General features: G+C 43.3%; 1 protein-coding gene across 4 annotated transcripts; it reads left to right on the plus strand.

Moving 5' to 3' along the window:
* The first annotated feature begins 10809 nt into the window (after positions 1 to 10809).
* Positions 10810 to 15560, plus strand: LOC130373906 (ELKS/Rab6-interacting/CAST family member 1-like). Of its 4 annotated transcripts, none has more exons than XM_056580565.1 (5): positions 10810 to 10881; positions 10975 to 13306; positions 13497 to 13936; positions 14602 to 14662; positions 15040 to 15560. In XM_056580565.1, exon 2 carries the CDS (start codon positions 11298 to 11300, stop codon positions 12501 to 12503), a length of 1206 nt encoding a protein of 401 aa, XP_056436540.1. In that variant the 5' UTR covers positions 10810 to 10881; positions 10975 to 11297; the 3' UTR covers positions 12504 to 13306; positions 13497 to 13936; positions 14602 to 14662; positions 15040 to 15560. The 4 variants fall into 4 exon arrangements, with proteins under 4 accessions (XP_056436540.1, XP_056436541.1, XP_056436543.1 ...); XM_056580566.1 differs by having other exon boundaries at positions 10867 to 13306; positions 13497 to 13595; positions 13852 to 13936; XM_056580568.1 differs by having other exon boundaries at positions 10867 to 13105; positions 13193 to 13306.
* The last annotated feature ends 1547 nt before the right edge of the window (positions 15561 to 17107 follow it).

The following is a 17107-nucleotide window of genomic DNA, read 5'->3' on the forward strand; positions in this document are numbered from 1 at the left end:
GGTTCCAGCGAAACTTTCCCTACCAGGGTGCAGCCTCAGGTAGCCTAGGGCCATTCATACAGGAGCAAGCAAGAACGTTACCCTTTTCTGTCCTTGGGAAACGAAAAGACGAACAATCCGTTTCCACTGTTAGAGCAGTTTATCATTGCACATTTACGAGGCATTTCTTTTTTAAACTATCTTTATTTTCGAAAAATAGACAATGACAGATGAAATGATATTGAGCGGGACATTGACTGTATTATTTAAGGTGGTCATACCGCACCTACCATGTATATAACACATTGAACATTGAACACAAGAAATGGAAGAAATTCCATTATGCCCATGTACTTTCACCATACATAACTATATAAAAAATAAAAGGGCCTGCAGGAAAATATAAATACAGTACACAAAAAAGTAACTTCGACGGAATGTTTCTGATCGTGCTAAAGCTTCAGATGCCGTCAAGAGGGGTCTCTGGTCGTAATCAGTCGCAAGTCCGTCCCTGACCGATCAGCATTCATTAGCAGAATGCTAGCGTGTACGGCCAACAACGGCCCAAACTGTAAGAAATCGAAAGGGCATAAGTACTCATTCATTCGACTTTTGAACTATAATCTATATTGAACTTGCGGAATCTACAATAAAATTTGCGATATTTCAACGACAAGCAGGTGAAAGAGACATATTTAGCCGTTTAGCCCCATAGACTCCCATTCATTCTGGACTTGCCCGTGATCACACCCAGTGGATGTCTAATGGAACTACAACCAAGATCGGTACAATGGGGCGTATAGGAAGTGCCCAGGCTCTTCGTAGACGGGCTCTGGCATCAGGCGAAGTACTGTCGTAAAACCCGGAAGTGTTCTTGATGCGTTCTTAAATTGGCCGAAATATCGAGCCTGCATCGATGGTGACTTATGTGGATTTGGGACCGTTAAATATCCCAGGATGCATTTCGCATTCCTGTTTTAAAATATCAGTGTGTAAGCTATGAAATAGGCTATTTATACGGTTCATCTACTTCACGTTTTCTGGAACGCCGCCATTTGCACGACCGATCTCGAAATAATACTAATCTTGAAAATAGTCCCAGAAGTTGTCCAGCGGTCGTATTGTTCTACACAAAAGTGTTTCTTCAGGGATTGATTCAGCCATAGTGGCCGCCGACACCGCTCATCTGAATGCAAGAGAGAGACAGAGATATTATCGATTTTAGGCTCCGATCCTTATTTGTTATCCCTAGTTTTTTTTTACTCCATTAGTATGCTTGCCTCAAATCAATCTTCATGACATATATATTTATTTAGTCCACAACTCCTCCCCATACAGTGGAGATATCTTGAAAGCGTTCAAGAGCACTGATGCCTACCAATATGCTGTGGCTGGATGGGTGAAGGACGCTAAAGTGAGGCACTTGGCCACCAATAATCTTTATCTGATAAGGGAAAAGTTAAGTACTATATATTTGTGACTTGTGAACTGTTTGTGGTGGGTTACTATCATTGATCGTTGAAATCAGTCATCAAATCATAGACGATAATTTCGCCGGGGATGCTTAGGACGAGTTTTCTTCAAGATTAATTTTGTACCCACAACAAAACCCGAATTGAATTATTATGGATTATTGATTATAATTATTATGGATTATTTTGGACAATGAATGAGGTATTAATACCAATACTCTTTGGCTGGAGCCTGGGACGATGTCAACATTGGGTATATGGAGCAGAACATAGTGGGTCATATGTCAACGTTTTTTGCATGCATTTTATTCATTAGTAAGCTACATGGATATGCCATCTTTCAGAACCTTTCATTACCTGCACTAAAGAGAATAAAAGAGCGCATCCTCATTGTTTGATTGTGGTCGTAGGTGTTGTTGTTGGTGCTGAGTTACCACTGAAATCAGTGGGTCAGTGGGTGGGATCGGTCGTCAAGATGGCACCGCAAAGCTACAGTGACGTCACGTGAACCACATACGGTTCATCTACGTCACGTTTTCTGGAACGCCGCCATTTGCACGACCGATCTCGCCAAGTATGGCCACCCACACCGCTCATCTGAATGCAAGAGAGAGACAGAGATATTATCGATTTTAGGCTCCGATTCTTATTTGTTATCCCTAGTTTTTTTTAGTCCATTAGTATGCTTGCCTCAAATCAATCTTCATGACATACATATTTATTTAGTCCACAACCCCTCCCCATACAGTGGAGATATCTTTAAAGCGTTCAAGAGCACTGATGCCTACCAATATGCTGTGGCTGGATGGGTCAACGACGCTAAAGTGAGGCACTTGGCCACCAATAATATTTATCTGATAAGGGCAAAGTTAAGTACTATATATTTGTGACTTGTGAACTGTTTGTGGTGGGTTACTATCATTGATCGTTGAAATCAGTCATCAAATCATAGACGATAATTTCGCCGGGGACGCTTAGGACGAGTTCTTCAAGATTCATTTTGTACCCACAACAAAACCCGATTTGAATTATTATGGATTATTGATTATAATTATTATGGATTATTTTGGACAATTCAATTCAATTCAATTCAATTTTATTTGTATAGCCCTTAATCACCATTACAGTCTCAAAGGGCTTAACAGGCCAAATATTTGTGACACCCCCCTTTACCCATGCCCCCACACGGGCAAGAAAAAACTCCCTTGAATCAGCAAGGAAGAAATCTTGAGAAGAAACGCAGTGTAGGGGATCCCTTCTTCCAGGGATGGTCAGGAGTGCAATGGGTGCCACAAATGGCATACAGGTAAATACATGTACATCATATTAAAATGGTGATGGGGTTCTGGCCGGTTATCCATGAGGAGAGTCCAGGCATCCAGTCCAGCACCCGCAGCACGCTACAACTGACAGAATAGTGAATTAGAACGGAAAAGTACATAGTGGGAATGTATAATATAATAAGAAAAGCACAAGCAAACAGAGTAGTCTTCACTACGCATCTGTTGTTTTCACACTCCAAATGCAAGATTGTAGAGGTGCGTTTTGAGCTTCCCTTTGAATAGCTCCACAGAGTCAGCTTCCCTGATCGCTGATGGCAGCCTATTCCATAAAAAGGGGGCTCGATAGGCAAATGCTCTCTGTCCAGCCGATTTCTTTTTAACCTTCGGCAATGAAAGAAGGCCGGCTCCCGAAGACCGGAGAGACCGAGAAGGAATATAAGGAATAATCAGGTCCTTCAGGTACAATGGAGATAGTCCATGCAAGGCTTTATAGGTTAGCAATAGCACCTTAAAGTCTGATCTGAAAGTTATTGGTAGCCAATGTAAAGAGGCGAGAATAGGTGTAATATGATCAAACTTTCTCGTTCTGGTCAGCAATCTAGCTGCCGCATTGTGTACCAGCTGTAGACTCTTTATAGTAGAGTTCGGTAATCCCGAGAACAGTGCATTGCAATAGTCCAGTCTTGACGAGACAAACGCATGAATCAGTGTCTCTGCATCCACTACAGATAACATTGATCTGATTCTTGCAATGTTTCTCAAATGGAAAAAGGCAATTCTAGTTACACTTCTTATATGCTGATCAAAGCATAGTTGAGGGTCGAACAAGACACCAAGATTTCTGACGGATGCACTCTGTGGGATGGCGAAGCCATCCAACCACAGAGAGACATCCTCAAACTTTTCCCGGTCCCGCTTCGAGCCGATAATCATCAACTCTGTCTTCCCAGTATTAAGCTGTAGGAAGTTTTGTGACATCCAGCCCTTCACAGCAGCCAAACAGGACTCAACCTTTTGAATCTGGGCAGAATCCCCGGAATCCACAGGAATGAACAATGAATGAGGTAATACCAATAATAATACCAATACTCTTTGGCTGGAGCCTGGGACGATGTCAACATTGGGTATATGGAGCAGAACATAGTGGGTCATATGTCAACGTTTTTTGCATGCATTTTATTCATTAGTAAGCTACATGGATATGCCATCTTTCAGAACCTTTCATTACCTGCACTAAAGAGAATAAAAGAGTGCATCCTCATTGTTTGATTGTGGTCGTAGGTGTTGTTGTTGGTGCTGAGTTACCACTGAAATCAGTGGGTCAGATCGGTCGTCAAGATGGCGCCGCAAAGCTACAGTGACGTCACGTGAAGCTTATGAATATAGGAACAATTAAAAAGTATAAAAAAGATGGAGGCCTATTCAACATATTTACATACTATTCTTTTAAAATGAAAGAGGGGTTTTGTTTTATATAATTTCTTTATATTGTATAAGTCGCTGATGGAGGGAACCCATCGCAACGGAACTCCCGGTCGGATCCATCCGACCGTGTGTGTGACTGTGTGTGTGTGTGTGTGTGTGTGTGTTTCTATTCTATTCTCGCTCGTTCGTAATTCTTATATCAATAGCCTACTCTCCAATAAGATAATAATAGGCTATATATTAAAATTGAGAAACGGCAATATCATACAATCTTTTTCAAGCCACTGATTGTTTATATGTAGGGTACAGCTGAGCTGCAGCTGGCTTGCCGTGTGAATACGCATAACTTTTCATTTATATTCATTCAAAATATTTATATAGTCTATTATTTTAAAACTAAAGAAGCTGGTGTTTTGTTTTATATAATGTTTATATTGTTCAGTAGTTACATGCCTACATGAGGCCGTAGCACAGTTAACAGACGAGCTGAGGTGGTGACGTCATCGAGTCCGCTGCTGTTCCAATAGGCCAGGGTGTATCAGAGAATGTCTAATATGAGGAGAATGGGCACTCGCTGGTTAGTTCCGGTTTTCTCGAATGGTTGCAGTAATAATCTCTGTCCACGCGGGGCGCTCGTAGGCGAGTCCAAAATGAATGGGAGCCTATGGGGTTTTATCCTCAAAATCCACTTTTCTCACGATGTAATTTTTTGTCAAGTAATTTGAAAGTTGATTTCAAAAGGTGGGGCTAAAATAATAAACTCAGCTGAATATTGCATTTTTTAAGGTCACGTATCTGTTCTAAAAAGGTGTTCAAAAAATGCGATGACGTCACACTGTCAGAGGTACTGCTTTACGGCAGTTTCTGAATCACTTCGGCACTTCCTTTTTCCCCGCAACGTGGAGGTAAGGCTTTTTTTTGCTTAATGCACTAGTTAGAGTTTTAGTGAGTTAATGTCAAAACAAGAAATGGGCAAATGTTTCACATATGTATGTTACTTACAGAGTGTTTTTTTTCTATCTAGTGCTAGCTGATATCAGCTGGCTGGATGCTGGCTGTCGGCTGATTATCTGCTATGTAGCCAAGCAAATTTATGGTGGCTATTGAAAAGTAAAAGAACGGTATATGTATTAACATCATTTGATTTACGGATTAATTAATATATCAATATAATGATGTTATCGTACTTTTGGTATTATATGTAACCAATTTTCTGAAGCCAGGCGTGATACATTTTGATGGCCCTGGTGTGTGCTACATAGCAGCCCAGGTGTGAAATAAAATGCATATTTTTTTCATTTAAACTTAATCTAAAGTTATTTCGAGCCATTTTGTAAAATTATGGGTTAGCTGGGCCAGCTAAATATCACCACCTAAATACAGTAGGCTAGTGTTGCCTCTTGCTGCACCAGTAGTAGTAGCTGCTAGCCTATAGGTCGAACTACTGGTTGTTCTTCTCGAGGGCAAATTTGCGCGATAAACACCACAAAATGAAGTTGTTGTATGTCTCCACCTGTCGTCTTCTCCCATGCAAATTATCCTGTAGAAAATAAATAATGATGGCTGAAAAGAAGACGGAGCGCATGATCATTAAGTTATTGATTTTTCTCTGGTCAAAGCGTATACCTACTTGACTCAGTTAAAATGCAGGGGCACATTAAATATACATTGAAGTTTGATTTTCTTTTGTAGAACAATGTAGAGCAATGTTAAAGGACAAATTAATAAACAACAATCGTTGCATGTAGTAAAAGAACAACCTCAAATGATCATTTATATTTATAGCGTATTCCAAAACGTATTTATTTACTTTAATAAAAGATATATATTTAATTTTTAATTGTTTTACATTTTTTTAATCTTTTTATTATTATTATATTCTCCACAGGAATAATTTGAAGACTGCTCCATCTAGCTCCCTCCACAGCCAGACACAGCAACGATCCTCCAGCTCCATTCAGGCCGTGAAGGTGGACAGCTTTCTCTGAGCTGCTTTGGCCGTTTGCTGTTTGCTCAGCCTCCTGTTCCTCTCACGGATTTCCCCCCCGAGCCTGCACAGCACAAATTTTTTTATTAGGGGTCCAAGCCAACAGGTTGGATCCCTATTGTTTTTGTAAGGATTATTATTATTAAGGGTCCAAGCCAACAGGTTGGATCCCTATTGTTTTTGTAAGGATTTTTTTCTTATTAGGGGTCCAAGCCCACAGGTTGGATCCCTGTTGTTTTTGTAAGGATTTTTTTAGGGGTCCAAGCCAACAGGTTGGATCCCTATTGTTTTTGTAAGGATTTTTATTATTATTAGGGGTCCAAGCCAACAGGTTGGATCCCTATTGTTTTTGTAAGGATTTTTTAGGGGTCCAAGCCAACAGTTTGGATCCCTATTGTTTTTGTAAGGATTTTTTTTAGGGCCCACAGCCCAAACCGTAAATGGTGCCGACACGCCAATTGCATGACTAGATCCAGGTCCGGCACCGCTACTCAGATAACCAAATCCAGACACGCCGGTCACTAGGTGGCGCTATACCAAGGGAAAACGCGTTTGGGGCTATAACTCCCACACCGAACATCCCACAGTCAAAAACTTGTACCCACGTATTCACTGGAGTCTGCTGCATCTTTTGGCATAGGCCACGCCCATTTGCGTCAATAATTTTTTTTTAGCAAAATCGCGAAACTGTATTTTCGCTACTCCTCCCACATTTCTTGACCAATTGACACAAAACTTTGCACCCGGCATCTTCAGACGCACACGCAAAGCAATCATAGACACTTTTTTGATCCCACCTTCGACGACGAAACGGTAGCGTTTTGAATATTTGTTTATTAGCTAAATTAGACGTGAAAAATCAAAGATCCAAAGAAATCCAGAATTATACATCGGATCGAGTCCAAATTTTACAGACATGTCGGTGCTAACCTTAATGACGTTCGATAAAAATATCGGAAAATTTTGCCATTAGGGGGCGCAATAAACGAGGAAATTGTATATCTTCTACAAAATTTCGCCGAGAAATCGCTACACTGACTTCTCGCTACTCCTACCACAGTCAAATCCTTTGTATCCACAGGTTCAGGGTAGCGTTTTGAACACATGCTTCGCGTTGTGCCGGCGAAATGCACATTTCTTGTCGCGTTGTGCCGGCGAAATGCACACTTCTTGGACCCCTGCATAACTGCTTGCAGTTCTAGTCTTCCTATTATACTTACCCCCCCAAAAGTGGTACCACAGCCCAAACCGTAAATGGTGCCGACACGCGGATTGCATGACTAGATCCAGATCTCTTCGGACTACGCAGACGACAAAATCCAGACACGCCGGCCACTAGGTGGCGCTATACCAGGGAATACGCGTTTGGGGCTATTACTCCCACACCGAACCTCCCACATTCAAAACCTTATACACACATATTCACTGAAGTCTGCTGCATCTTTTGGCATAGGCCACGCCCATTTGCGTCAATAATTTTTTTTTTCGCAAAATCGCGAAAACCGCTAAACTGTTTTTTCCCTACTCCTCCCACATTTCTTGACCAATCGACACCAAACGTTGCACACGACATCTTCAGACGCACGCGCAAAGAAATTATCGGACAGTTTTTTGATCCGAACTTCGACGACGAAACGGTAGCGTTTTGAGTATTGGTTTATGAGCTAAATTAGACATGGAAAATCAAAAATCCAAAGAAATCCAAAATTAGACGTCGGAACGAGTCCAAATTTTACACACCACATGTTGGTGCTAACCTTAATGTCGTTCGATAAAAATTCCGGAATTTTTCACCATTAGGGGGCGCAATAAACGAGGAAATTGTATATCTTCTAATTGGCCCAAGGAATGTTCTTCAAACTATAAGGAAACCATCAAGGGGCAAACCCGAGTCTATATAAAAAATATGGCCAAGAATTATTAATGTGGGCGGGAGTTATTTTGAAAAGGAAAATTGTCTTTGGAAAATTTCGCCAACAGGGCGGCGCCAAAAAACGACGACATTGTATATCTCCTATTTGGCCAATGGAATGTTTTGTAAACGCGTTTTGGGCTATAACTCCGACACCGAAGCTCCCACAGTCAAAACCTTTATATCCACATATTCACTGGAGTCAGCTGCATCTTTTGGCCTAGGCCACGCCCATTTGTGTCTATAAAAATGTTCCTGCAAAATCGCAAAAACCGCAAAACTGCTTTTTCCCTACTTCTCCCACATTTCTTGACCAATCGACACCAAACTTTGCACACGACATCTTCAGACGCACAAAAAAAAAAAAATTCGAACACTTTTTGGATCCGACCTTCAACGACGAAACGGTAGCGTTTTGAATATTGGTTTATTAGCTAAATTAGACGTGGAAAATAAAAACAACAAAAAATCCAAAAATAGACATCGGATCGAGTCCAAATTCTACACACATGTTGGTGCTAACCTTATTGTCGTTCGATAAAATATTCGGAAAATTTTGCCATTAGGGGGCGCAATAAACGAGGAAATTGTATATCTTCTAATTGGCCAAAGGAATGTTCTTCAAACTCAAGGGAAACCATCAATGGGCAAACCCGAGTCTATATAGAAAATATGGCCAAGAATCATTAATGTGGGCGGGAGTTATTTGGCAAAGGAAAATTGTCTTTGGAAAAATTCGCCACAAGGGGGTGCAAAAAAACGACAAAATAATATATCTCCTAATTGGCCAATGGAATGTTCTGAAAACGCGTTTTGGGCTATAACTCCCACACCGAACCTCCCACAGTCAAAAACGTTATATGCACAGATTCACTGGAGTCAGTTGCATCTTTTGGTATAGGCCACGCCCATTTGTTTTGAACACATGCTTCGCGTTGTGCCGGCGAAATGCACATTTCTTGGACCCCTGCATAACTGCTTGCAGTTCTAGTTGCTATTGTCTCCAATAGAATTGCATGCTCAGGGTGTGAGCTGAAGAGGCTTTTGAACACCCCCAGACTGCCCAGAGCCCTCTCCATTTTTTTGGTGATCTGGGTGAGAGGCCAGAAAGCGTTGATGTTCCGTCCAAATTCCCCTTCCAAAAGCTGGATGGCAGCGAAAAACCCTTCCAAAGGCCTCATTAGGTTTGCCGTTGCCGTGTATTTTTTTGCCTCCAGGAAGGGGTGGTCCTCACTTGTGGCATAGCTGTGGTCCTGATGTCTGGCACCCAACAGCAGCACCTCACAGTGTGGACAGGCCTGAACAATTTCCTCCTTTTGAAGGACCCGGACAAGCCAGCCAGCAACGTAGAACAGGCCCTCCTCCTGGATGCAATCGCCAACAGTCTACAAATAAGAGAATATACAGTGTTACATTGAATATGAGCATGATCATGTGTGAATGTCTTTCATGTGATTTATGACTGTAGCGGTGTGTCAATGCAGTATTTTGTCTTGTTGAGTTGACCTGATCTTCCACAATGTCCGATACCACTGGTTCCTCAATCTCTGTTGTCAGGGTGGTAGGGAGGGCCATTGAGGTCATTGGAGCTGTTGAGGTGGAGGGGATTGCGTCCTCTGACATACTGGCTAGGAGGGTTGTCCCGTCATCCAGCTCGCAGTTTGATGCAGTCGATGCAGAAAGAGCAGGTCAAATGTTGGCTACACTCAAACCCCTGAGTGCAGCGGTGAATTCCCTCGCACTGGGATTGTATTTGTGCCCCCCTTTGCCCTGAATCAAGGAGAATAGGTTCTTAAAAAATAAAAAAGCAGGTGGTCAAAATCCTAGTTTTCAACAGGTAACTTTTTTATTTGCAAAGTAATTGTGTGTTGACCTACCTCAATGCAGTCCTGGTTCAAGTTTGAGGTGCACAGATACTTCATTCCTGTATCCGTGCACCTCTTGTGGACAAGAAGGACACTTTTTATGGAGAGGCACATTCTGTGCTGGGAAGGTGGTGGCTTACGCTGAGATCTGGGGGGGGGGGGGGGGGTTGTTAGTGTGTTTCTTAGCCTAGATGTTGATTTGGTGCAGTTAGATTGTTTGTCTTTTCTTATTGACTGACCTGAACTGCCAGCTTGCCACCCAGCTGATGCATTCCCTCAGGAAGTTCTCCTTCTCCTGGTTTCCTGAGCCTAGGGGTCGTCGCCAGGGGTTAGAATCCTTGAGTGATCTGCAAGTAGTATAGTTGTAGATAGTCGCAATTAGTGGGGTCAAGGTAGGTAGGTCGTAGTTAATAGGGTGTAGTTAGTAAGTTGTATGTTTGTAAAGTTAAGGTGCTATTTTTTTTTACATAATTACCTGGAATTGAGCACATCAAAAAGGTGATTTAATTTGGCTACACAGTCAGCTGTATCTTTTGCCTCTGCTGGCAGTCTCTGCAATGTTACCATCGCAGAAATGCCTGGATCACAACAGATACGACCATTGAATAGGTGGTCAGTGTCACATTACAATCTGCAGTTAGTAATTGAAGAAAAGTTTTTGAGAAGATGAAAAATTTACCAGCAGAGACAGTGTGGCTGAACACCTGTGCAGCCGAACTGGCACGCATCTTGGAAAATGCTGGCAGCAGAATGTGCTTATCAGTAAGCTTCGGGGCCATCCGAATAGTGTGGAGCTTGTCCAGCTCATAGAATTGGCTGATGTGCTTCCAAAGAACCGTTTTTCCTTGTGTCTAAGGATGTAAATACTGTGGCAACCCGTCTCAGTCACAGCGCCCCTGGAGGCCAAGGGGGCAGGTTGTGGAGGCGGTGTACCACCGATTCTCCACAGATGGCGCCAGTAAGAACATTGGGGCCAATTAATGAAGTGCGGAGCACCTGAGGAGCAGGTGTGGAAGCATGCTTTAAAAAGCATGCTTCCACACTCATTCAGGGCTCTCCTGGTTCGCGTGTGCGGAGAGACCAGTCTCATGGGTGATGGGATTCCACCCGGAGGAAAAAGACTGTTGATTCCTCCAAAGCTGAGTTTTATGTTTGGTTTGATAGATTTATAATTTACTATTGAATAAAAGTGCCATTTTGTCTCCAAGTAATCTCCAGTTCGTGTGCTTATTGGAAGGAGGTGGCTCACTCACCAAGCCGGGTTGCCACATATGGTGGAGGATGCGGGCAGCTCGACCAATCTACGGACCATCTTTTAAGTAAACGCCGACTTCCAATGGAGGCAGCTCGACCAAGTTACCATTTTCCTTTTCAATGGATGAACGAACCCCGATGCAGAGCCCCACCAGAGCTGCAGCTGCCACCCAGAGAGAAAATGAACTCCAACTCCTCCGAGAGGCAGTCCAACGGCTCGAGCAGGGGCCCACGTTCAACAAGCAGATCCAGGAAAGGCCCGAGGAGAAGTGCACCCTGAACAAGGAGATCCAGGACCTCAAGGACATGCTGGAGGTTAAGGAGCGGAAGGTCAATGACCTACAGAACGGGATGGAGAACCTGCAGGAACAGCTTCGGGACAAGGAGAAGCAGATGGGCAGCCTGAAAGGGAGGATCAAGTCGCTTCAGGCGGACACCTCCAACACAGACAGCACCCTCACCAGGTTGGTGGAATCCGTAGCTGAGAAGGAGCATATCATCCAGCGGCTGAAGGAACAAAGGTTCCAGGATGACCAGGGGAAAGGTGAGGAGCTGGTGGCCAGCAGGACTATGCTGGAGAAGATGAAGGTGGAGCACAAGATGGCCCTGGAGGAGACTGCCGCCAGACACGAGGCCCAAAGCATGGACTGGTTGCGGGAGAGGGAGGCACTGAAGGCCCATCTGTTGGGTTTGATGAAGGAGCTGGAAGAGAACCGGCAGGTCGCCCAACAGCTGAGCTTCAACGTCGGTCCCCAGCCCCAGCCAATTGAGACTCGTCAGGACAGACGGGGAACAGCGCCACCTGGACGGGCAGCCCAGCCGAGGCGACGTTTCCGAAAGGTGGAGAGGCGGGATCGCATCCGTCAGTTCCAAGAGAGGGAGGACCGGGAGCACCTGATCCGGAAGAGGAACTGGCTGGAGGTAGAGAAGCGGCGTCTGGACGCCGAATGCATGGAGCTGCAGTTCCTGGAGCGTGAGCGGCAGCGCATCCGGTTTGAGCGCCGGCGTGAGCGGTACGGGCGGGAGCGGGTTGAGCTGCGCCGGCAGCAGGAGCAGCTACGCTTTGGGCAGGACTACCGCTCCGGCAAGAGGTCCTACAGGTTCCAGGGGGGACACTGGCCGGGGCGGACCAACGCCAACACCCTATCCAGCCACGACCCGGGTTGCTGGTCAGTCAGAGGTGCCCCGAGCCTTCATCAAAGTGTGGAGGAGTGTGGCAACCCGTCTCAGTCACAGCGCCCCTGGAGGCCAAGGGGGCAGGTTGTGGAGGCGGTGTACCACCGATTCTCCACAGATGGCGCCAGTAAGAACATTGGGGCCAATTAATGAAATGCGGAGCACCTGAGGAGCAGGTGTGGAAGCATGCTTTAAAAAGCATGCTTCCACACTCATTCAGGGCTCTCCTGGTTTGCGTGTCCGGAGAGACCAGTCTTATGGGTGATGGGATTCCACCCGGAGGAAAAAGACTGTTGATTCCTCCAAAGCTGAGTTTTATGTTTGGTTTGATGGATTTATAATTTACTATTGAATAAAAGTGCCATTTTGGCTCCAAGTAATCTCCAGTTCGTGTGCTTATTGGAAGGAGGTGGCTCACCCACCAAGCCGGGTTGCCACAATACATACATATGTGAATCATTGTGATATCTTGTATGTTCAGTATGAGTCCTTGCAATTGTGATTGCTTTGTTTACTGTGCTTACCTGTAGGGCATGTTTGAACAGGTTGTTCCTGATTGATTTCAGAAGGTGAGGGACATCAAAAATCACAGGAACCCTCTGAACCCCCACCAGGATACAGTGGGACTCCTCACCTCCCAGAGGGTCCAGGCTAGCCCCAAGGTTCCGCACAGCCTTCACATTAGGGCTTCCCTGGTCACATATTACTGCCTGCACCTTTGAAATTGGTTAATACATTGTTGTCAATACAAGGTTGGAGTTAATGTTCATTTGTTCATTGTTAATGCTGCTATTTAAAAAATAAATAATAATAAAACTCTTCGCACTACATACTGTCAGCCCTATATGATGTAGGTGGCGAATGGCATCCTTAATGACGGTAGCAATATCATCTGCTGGCATTGAAGATGGGGAAAAGAAGTAACCAACCGTCTGTTGAAAGACATGCTTTAGGTAAATGTGTTTGAATATACACAGCAATATCATAACAAATGTTTTTCTAAGGTATGGCTTGCCTACTTCCATTTCCCCATAATGCCCCTAGCCATGACGACCATTGCTTGTTTTGCTGCAGCCCCAGATGCAGATACACCATAAATGGCATCGTTCTTGCGATCATAATCAAATAGTTTTTCTCCTCCAGGACGAGCGTACACATCCTCTCCACAGGGGATGGTGGCGGCGATGACTCCCATTTGGGAGATGATTCCCTGTAGGAAGTCAGGCTGTCGGGAAATAAAAGGTTAATAATCAGATTTTGTTCAATCTTAAAATTGTGAAACTCGAAGTTGAGTAGTCTTATTTATTAAATTCGTATTTACAGAGAAATATCCCACACGTGCGCTAACGTAACGCCGAAGTGTCCTTCCAGAAGGAAGCGAGAATATGGGCTTCATTTGACGGTAGGCCTTTGGGCTGCTGTGTAACAGCTGCAGCCCTAGATCCTTCATGTGTCTGTTGAACCTTCTCCCTCTGTCCTTTTTCCCTGCCTCTGACAGTTGTGCCCTAATGAAGTTCCGGCAGCCCTCAGGACACCTCTGGAGCATCTCCTCCATAATTTCATGGGGACTACGAAAGAACAAGGTGGTGTTAAAATGCAATATGCATTCCCTTAAATCAAGTGTTGATAATTCTAAAGGCATATTTTGTTTTTGTCATTGACATTACTTGGATTTATTTGGCATGGCAGCTGGCTTCCTTTTCCTGCGTCTTAGCCTTTGCAGCTTTGCAAGGCGTGCCTGTAGTTGTTTTATTCTCTGAAATAACAAAAAAGGCATCCTTTATGTGTGTCTGCTACATAATAATGCTACAGTCAGAATTTTGAAATTGAAGAAGCTCAAAACATCACCTGGTCCTTCTTTTGGAGACTGCTGTGCAGAATTGTCACCGGAGCCTCAGCCTGTTCTTTGGTGCCTCCATTTGACTCTACTGTCCCTTCTGAGCTCTCCTCTGTCCTTTCCTCCATTTCAACTGTTGTCTCTAGAGTCTCCTCTGTCCTTTCCGGTATAATTTCTGCTGTCTCCTCGTGCTTTTCTCTGTCCCTCCCTCTGTGTCTATATACCTGTCTTCTTCCTCAGATTGACTCTGCTTAGCTTTTGAGGATTGAATCAGTCAATATCAAAGGATCAGTTAAAGTTAATTCATTCAATGTAATGTATGTAAATGTTTTTTCAGGGGACTGTCTTAATTATTTGTATGTTGGTCTTGGTCTCAGTTATGTTACCTTCTTTTTTTCCCCGCCTTTTAAGAGGTGGGGAGGCAAGTGGTGGCGGGTTGTCGCAATCCACCAGTGTGGGGATGGCATCTCTGGTGAGTGCCACCTTTCCATTGTGCTATTCGAAGCACACACAGCACAATGTATTAGTAAATCTATTAATTTTTATTATATTTAATTTTAAATTCTCATTTCTTTCAATATGCACAACTCACTTTTTTAAGGAAGCATTCCTCAAAATGCAGTTCACAGACAACATAGCCCCCCTGCATTAACTCCTCGTGTGACATGGAGTGTCTGAGGTCACTTCGCCTCATGTTTATGAGCCATTTCTTTCTCCTGAAATAGAAACCTGGATTAGAATCATAATTGTAAGACTGCATCAACTTAGTTTACATCAGTAAACAATTTCCTAGAGAGCAGTGTTCTGTTGTACTCCTCCTCATGCCTCTTCCTTTCTTGATCTCTACAGTTGGACCTTGATGCTGTGACAACGGACAAGTCTTCTTCCTCTTTTATTATATTGTTGTTCCTCCTCCTTTTTTTTTTAAATTATTTACTATGTTAGGCAAGGCAAGGCAAGGCATGTTACTGTTCTTATTGTGTTCTTGTTAGTGTGATGTTTGAATAAACTTGCCTGTTGCAATGTTGGTATGTTTGTATAATTACTGTTATACAACTGTTACTGTTTCAACGTGACCTAGACCATACTTCTCATTTAACAAACATGTGTAGCTTATAATTGGTTGCAGGGCAGAGCAATAATATTCAATGGCTTAAAACAAACCCATCTGTAAAGATCACTGAATGCATAGAAATCATGACAAGTGGTGTAGATGGTTTCCCCTCTGTGCAAGGTCATTAGCCCAAGGCCTACAAAAAAAATAACTACAGTAATAGCAGATTTTGAAGTTGTTAAATCGTTAACAAACTATTTGTATGGGACAATCGGTTAAGGTAATTTACGTGCTTGAGTCCCGACACTTTAGAGAATGTCTAGCGCGCAACTTGAATAAGCCATGTGCGATTTTACCCGGGCTCCAGCGCAACTTTCCCTACCAGGTGCAGCCTCAGGTAGCCTAGGACCATTCATACAGGAGCAAGCAAGAATGTTACCTTTTCTTTCCTTGGGAAACGAAAAGAAGGACAATCCCTTTCCACTGTTGGAGCAGTTCATCATTGCACATTTTTTAGGCATTTTTTTTTTTTAACTATCTTTATTTTCGAAAAATGGACAATGACAGATGAAATGATATTGAGCGGGACATTGACTGTATAATTTAAGGTGGTCATACCGTACCATGTATATAACACATTGAACATTGAACACGGGAAATGGAAGAAATTCCATCTATACCAATGTACTTTCACCATACATAACTATATAAAAAATAAAAGGGCCTGCAGGAAAATATAAATACAGTACGCAAAAATTAACATAAAATGGCACAGAGCTCATGCTAGAAAATAAATAATTTGGCAAAAGTGTGTCTTAGCAGACGCTTTTATCAAAAGCGACTTACATCGGTAAATACACACATTGACACACCGACGGCAGAGTCAACCATGCAAGGCAACAGTCAGCTGTCAGGAGCAAAGTGACAGGGACACAACAACACTGAGCTAGGAGCTGGGGATTGAACTAGCAACCTACCAGTTACAAGTCAACTGCTCTACCTCCTGAGCTAAGCCGACCCACACTGAATGATAACTGAGAAGGACTGATTAATTTAATAGCCATTAAAGTGTTCTGGACAGTGGTTATTGAATTTTTTTGGCAGAATGATAGAACTGATTTTGTAAAAGGGGAAATGTGGTTGAGATGTGGGGGACAGTGTTTTGTGTAACTTTGGAGGGAGGTGCAGGGGGGGTAATAATTTTATTCAGAAACAGGATTTGGCTAATGATTTTTATTCAGAAAGAGGATTTGCTCCAAAACCTTTGGGCTTAGCCTGTTTCTCTTTTTTGAGACAACCTCTCCTGCCTTAGAAAAAAAACGCTCGCAGGGGACACAAAAATTTCAATGACAATATGTAGAGGTGTGGAAATAATAGTTTGTGCATTTCCCAGTATTGGAGTGGATCATCATTTCTTTTGATGTGCGGTTCTCTTAAATAGCGCTGGACCTCTACAATGGCATCAGCTGTGGCACTATTACTTTGTTTGCTCAACTACTGCACAGTTGCGTCCAAATGGCGCCACAGTTGACCTAGGGAAAATAGACAGAAAATGTATTAAATATCATAACAAAATAAACACAACAAAATCAAAATTTCTCTATGAATTTACCAGAGGAGGTGGAAGGGACTTCATCGATCGCTGCCGATGGAAGTGGAGATGATTTTATCGGTATTTCACTTATTATTTGACTACACTCAGTGGTGAGCCTTTTCACAGCTTCGTCAGCCTTGGATGGAGTGAGGAAGCCGAGAGTTTTGAATCGTGGGTCCAGGAGAGTAGGGAGGGTCAGGATACTGGTCATTTGGGACCAGCTAAGGGATTCATTAACTTTAGTTGAATTGATTTGGTGAGATGTTGGG

Source organism: Gadus chalcogrammus, chromosome 20 (genome assembly GCF_026213295.1).
Source record: "Gadus chalcogrammus isolate NIFS_2021 chromosome 20, NIFS_Gcha_1.0, whole genome shotgun sequence".
Taxonomy (NCBI): Eukaryota; Metazoa; Chordata; class Actinopteri; order Gadiformes; family Gadidae; genus Gadus; species Gadus chalcogrammus.

What these genes read in the sequence shown, in the direction of transcription:
- LOC130373906 (XM_056580565.1), top strand. Translation starts at nt 11,298, where the DNA reads ATGGATGAACGAACCCCGATGCAGAGCCCCACCAGAGCTGCAGCTGCC.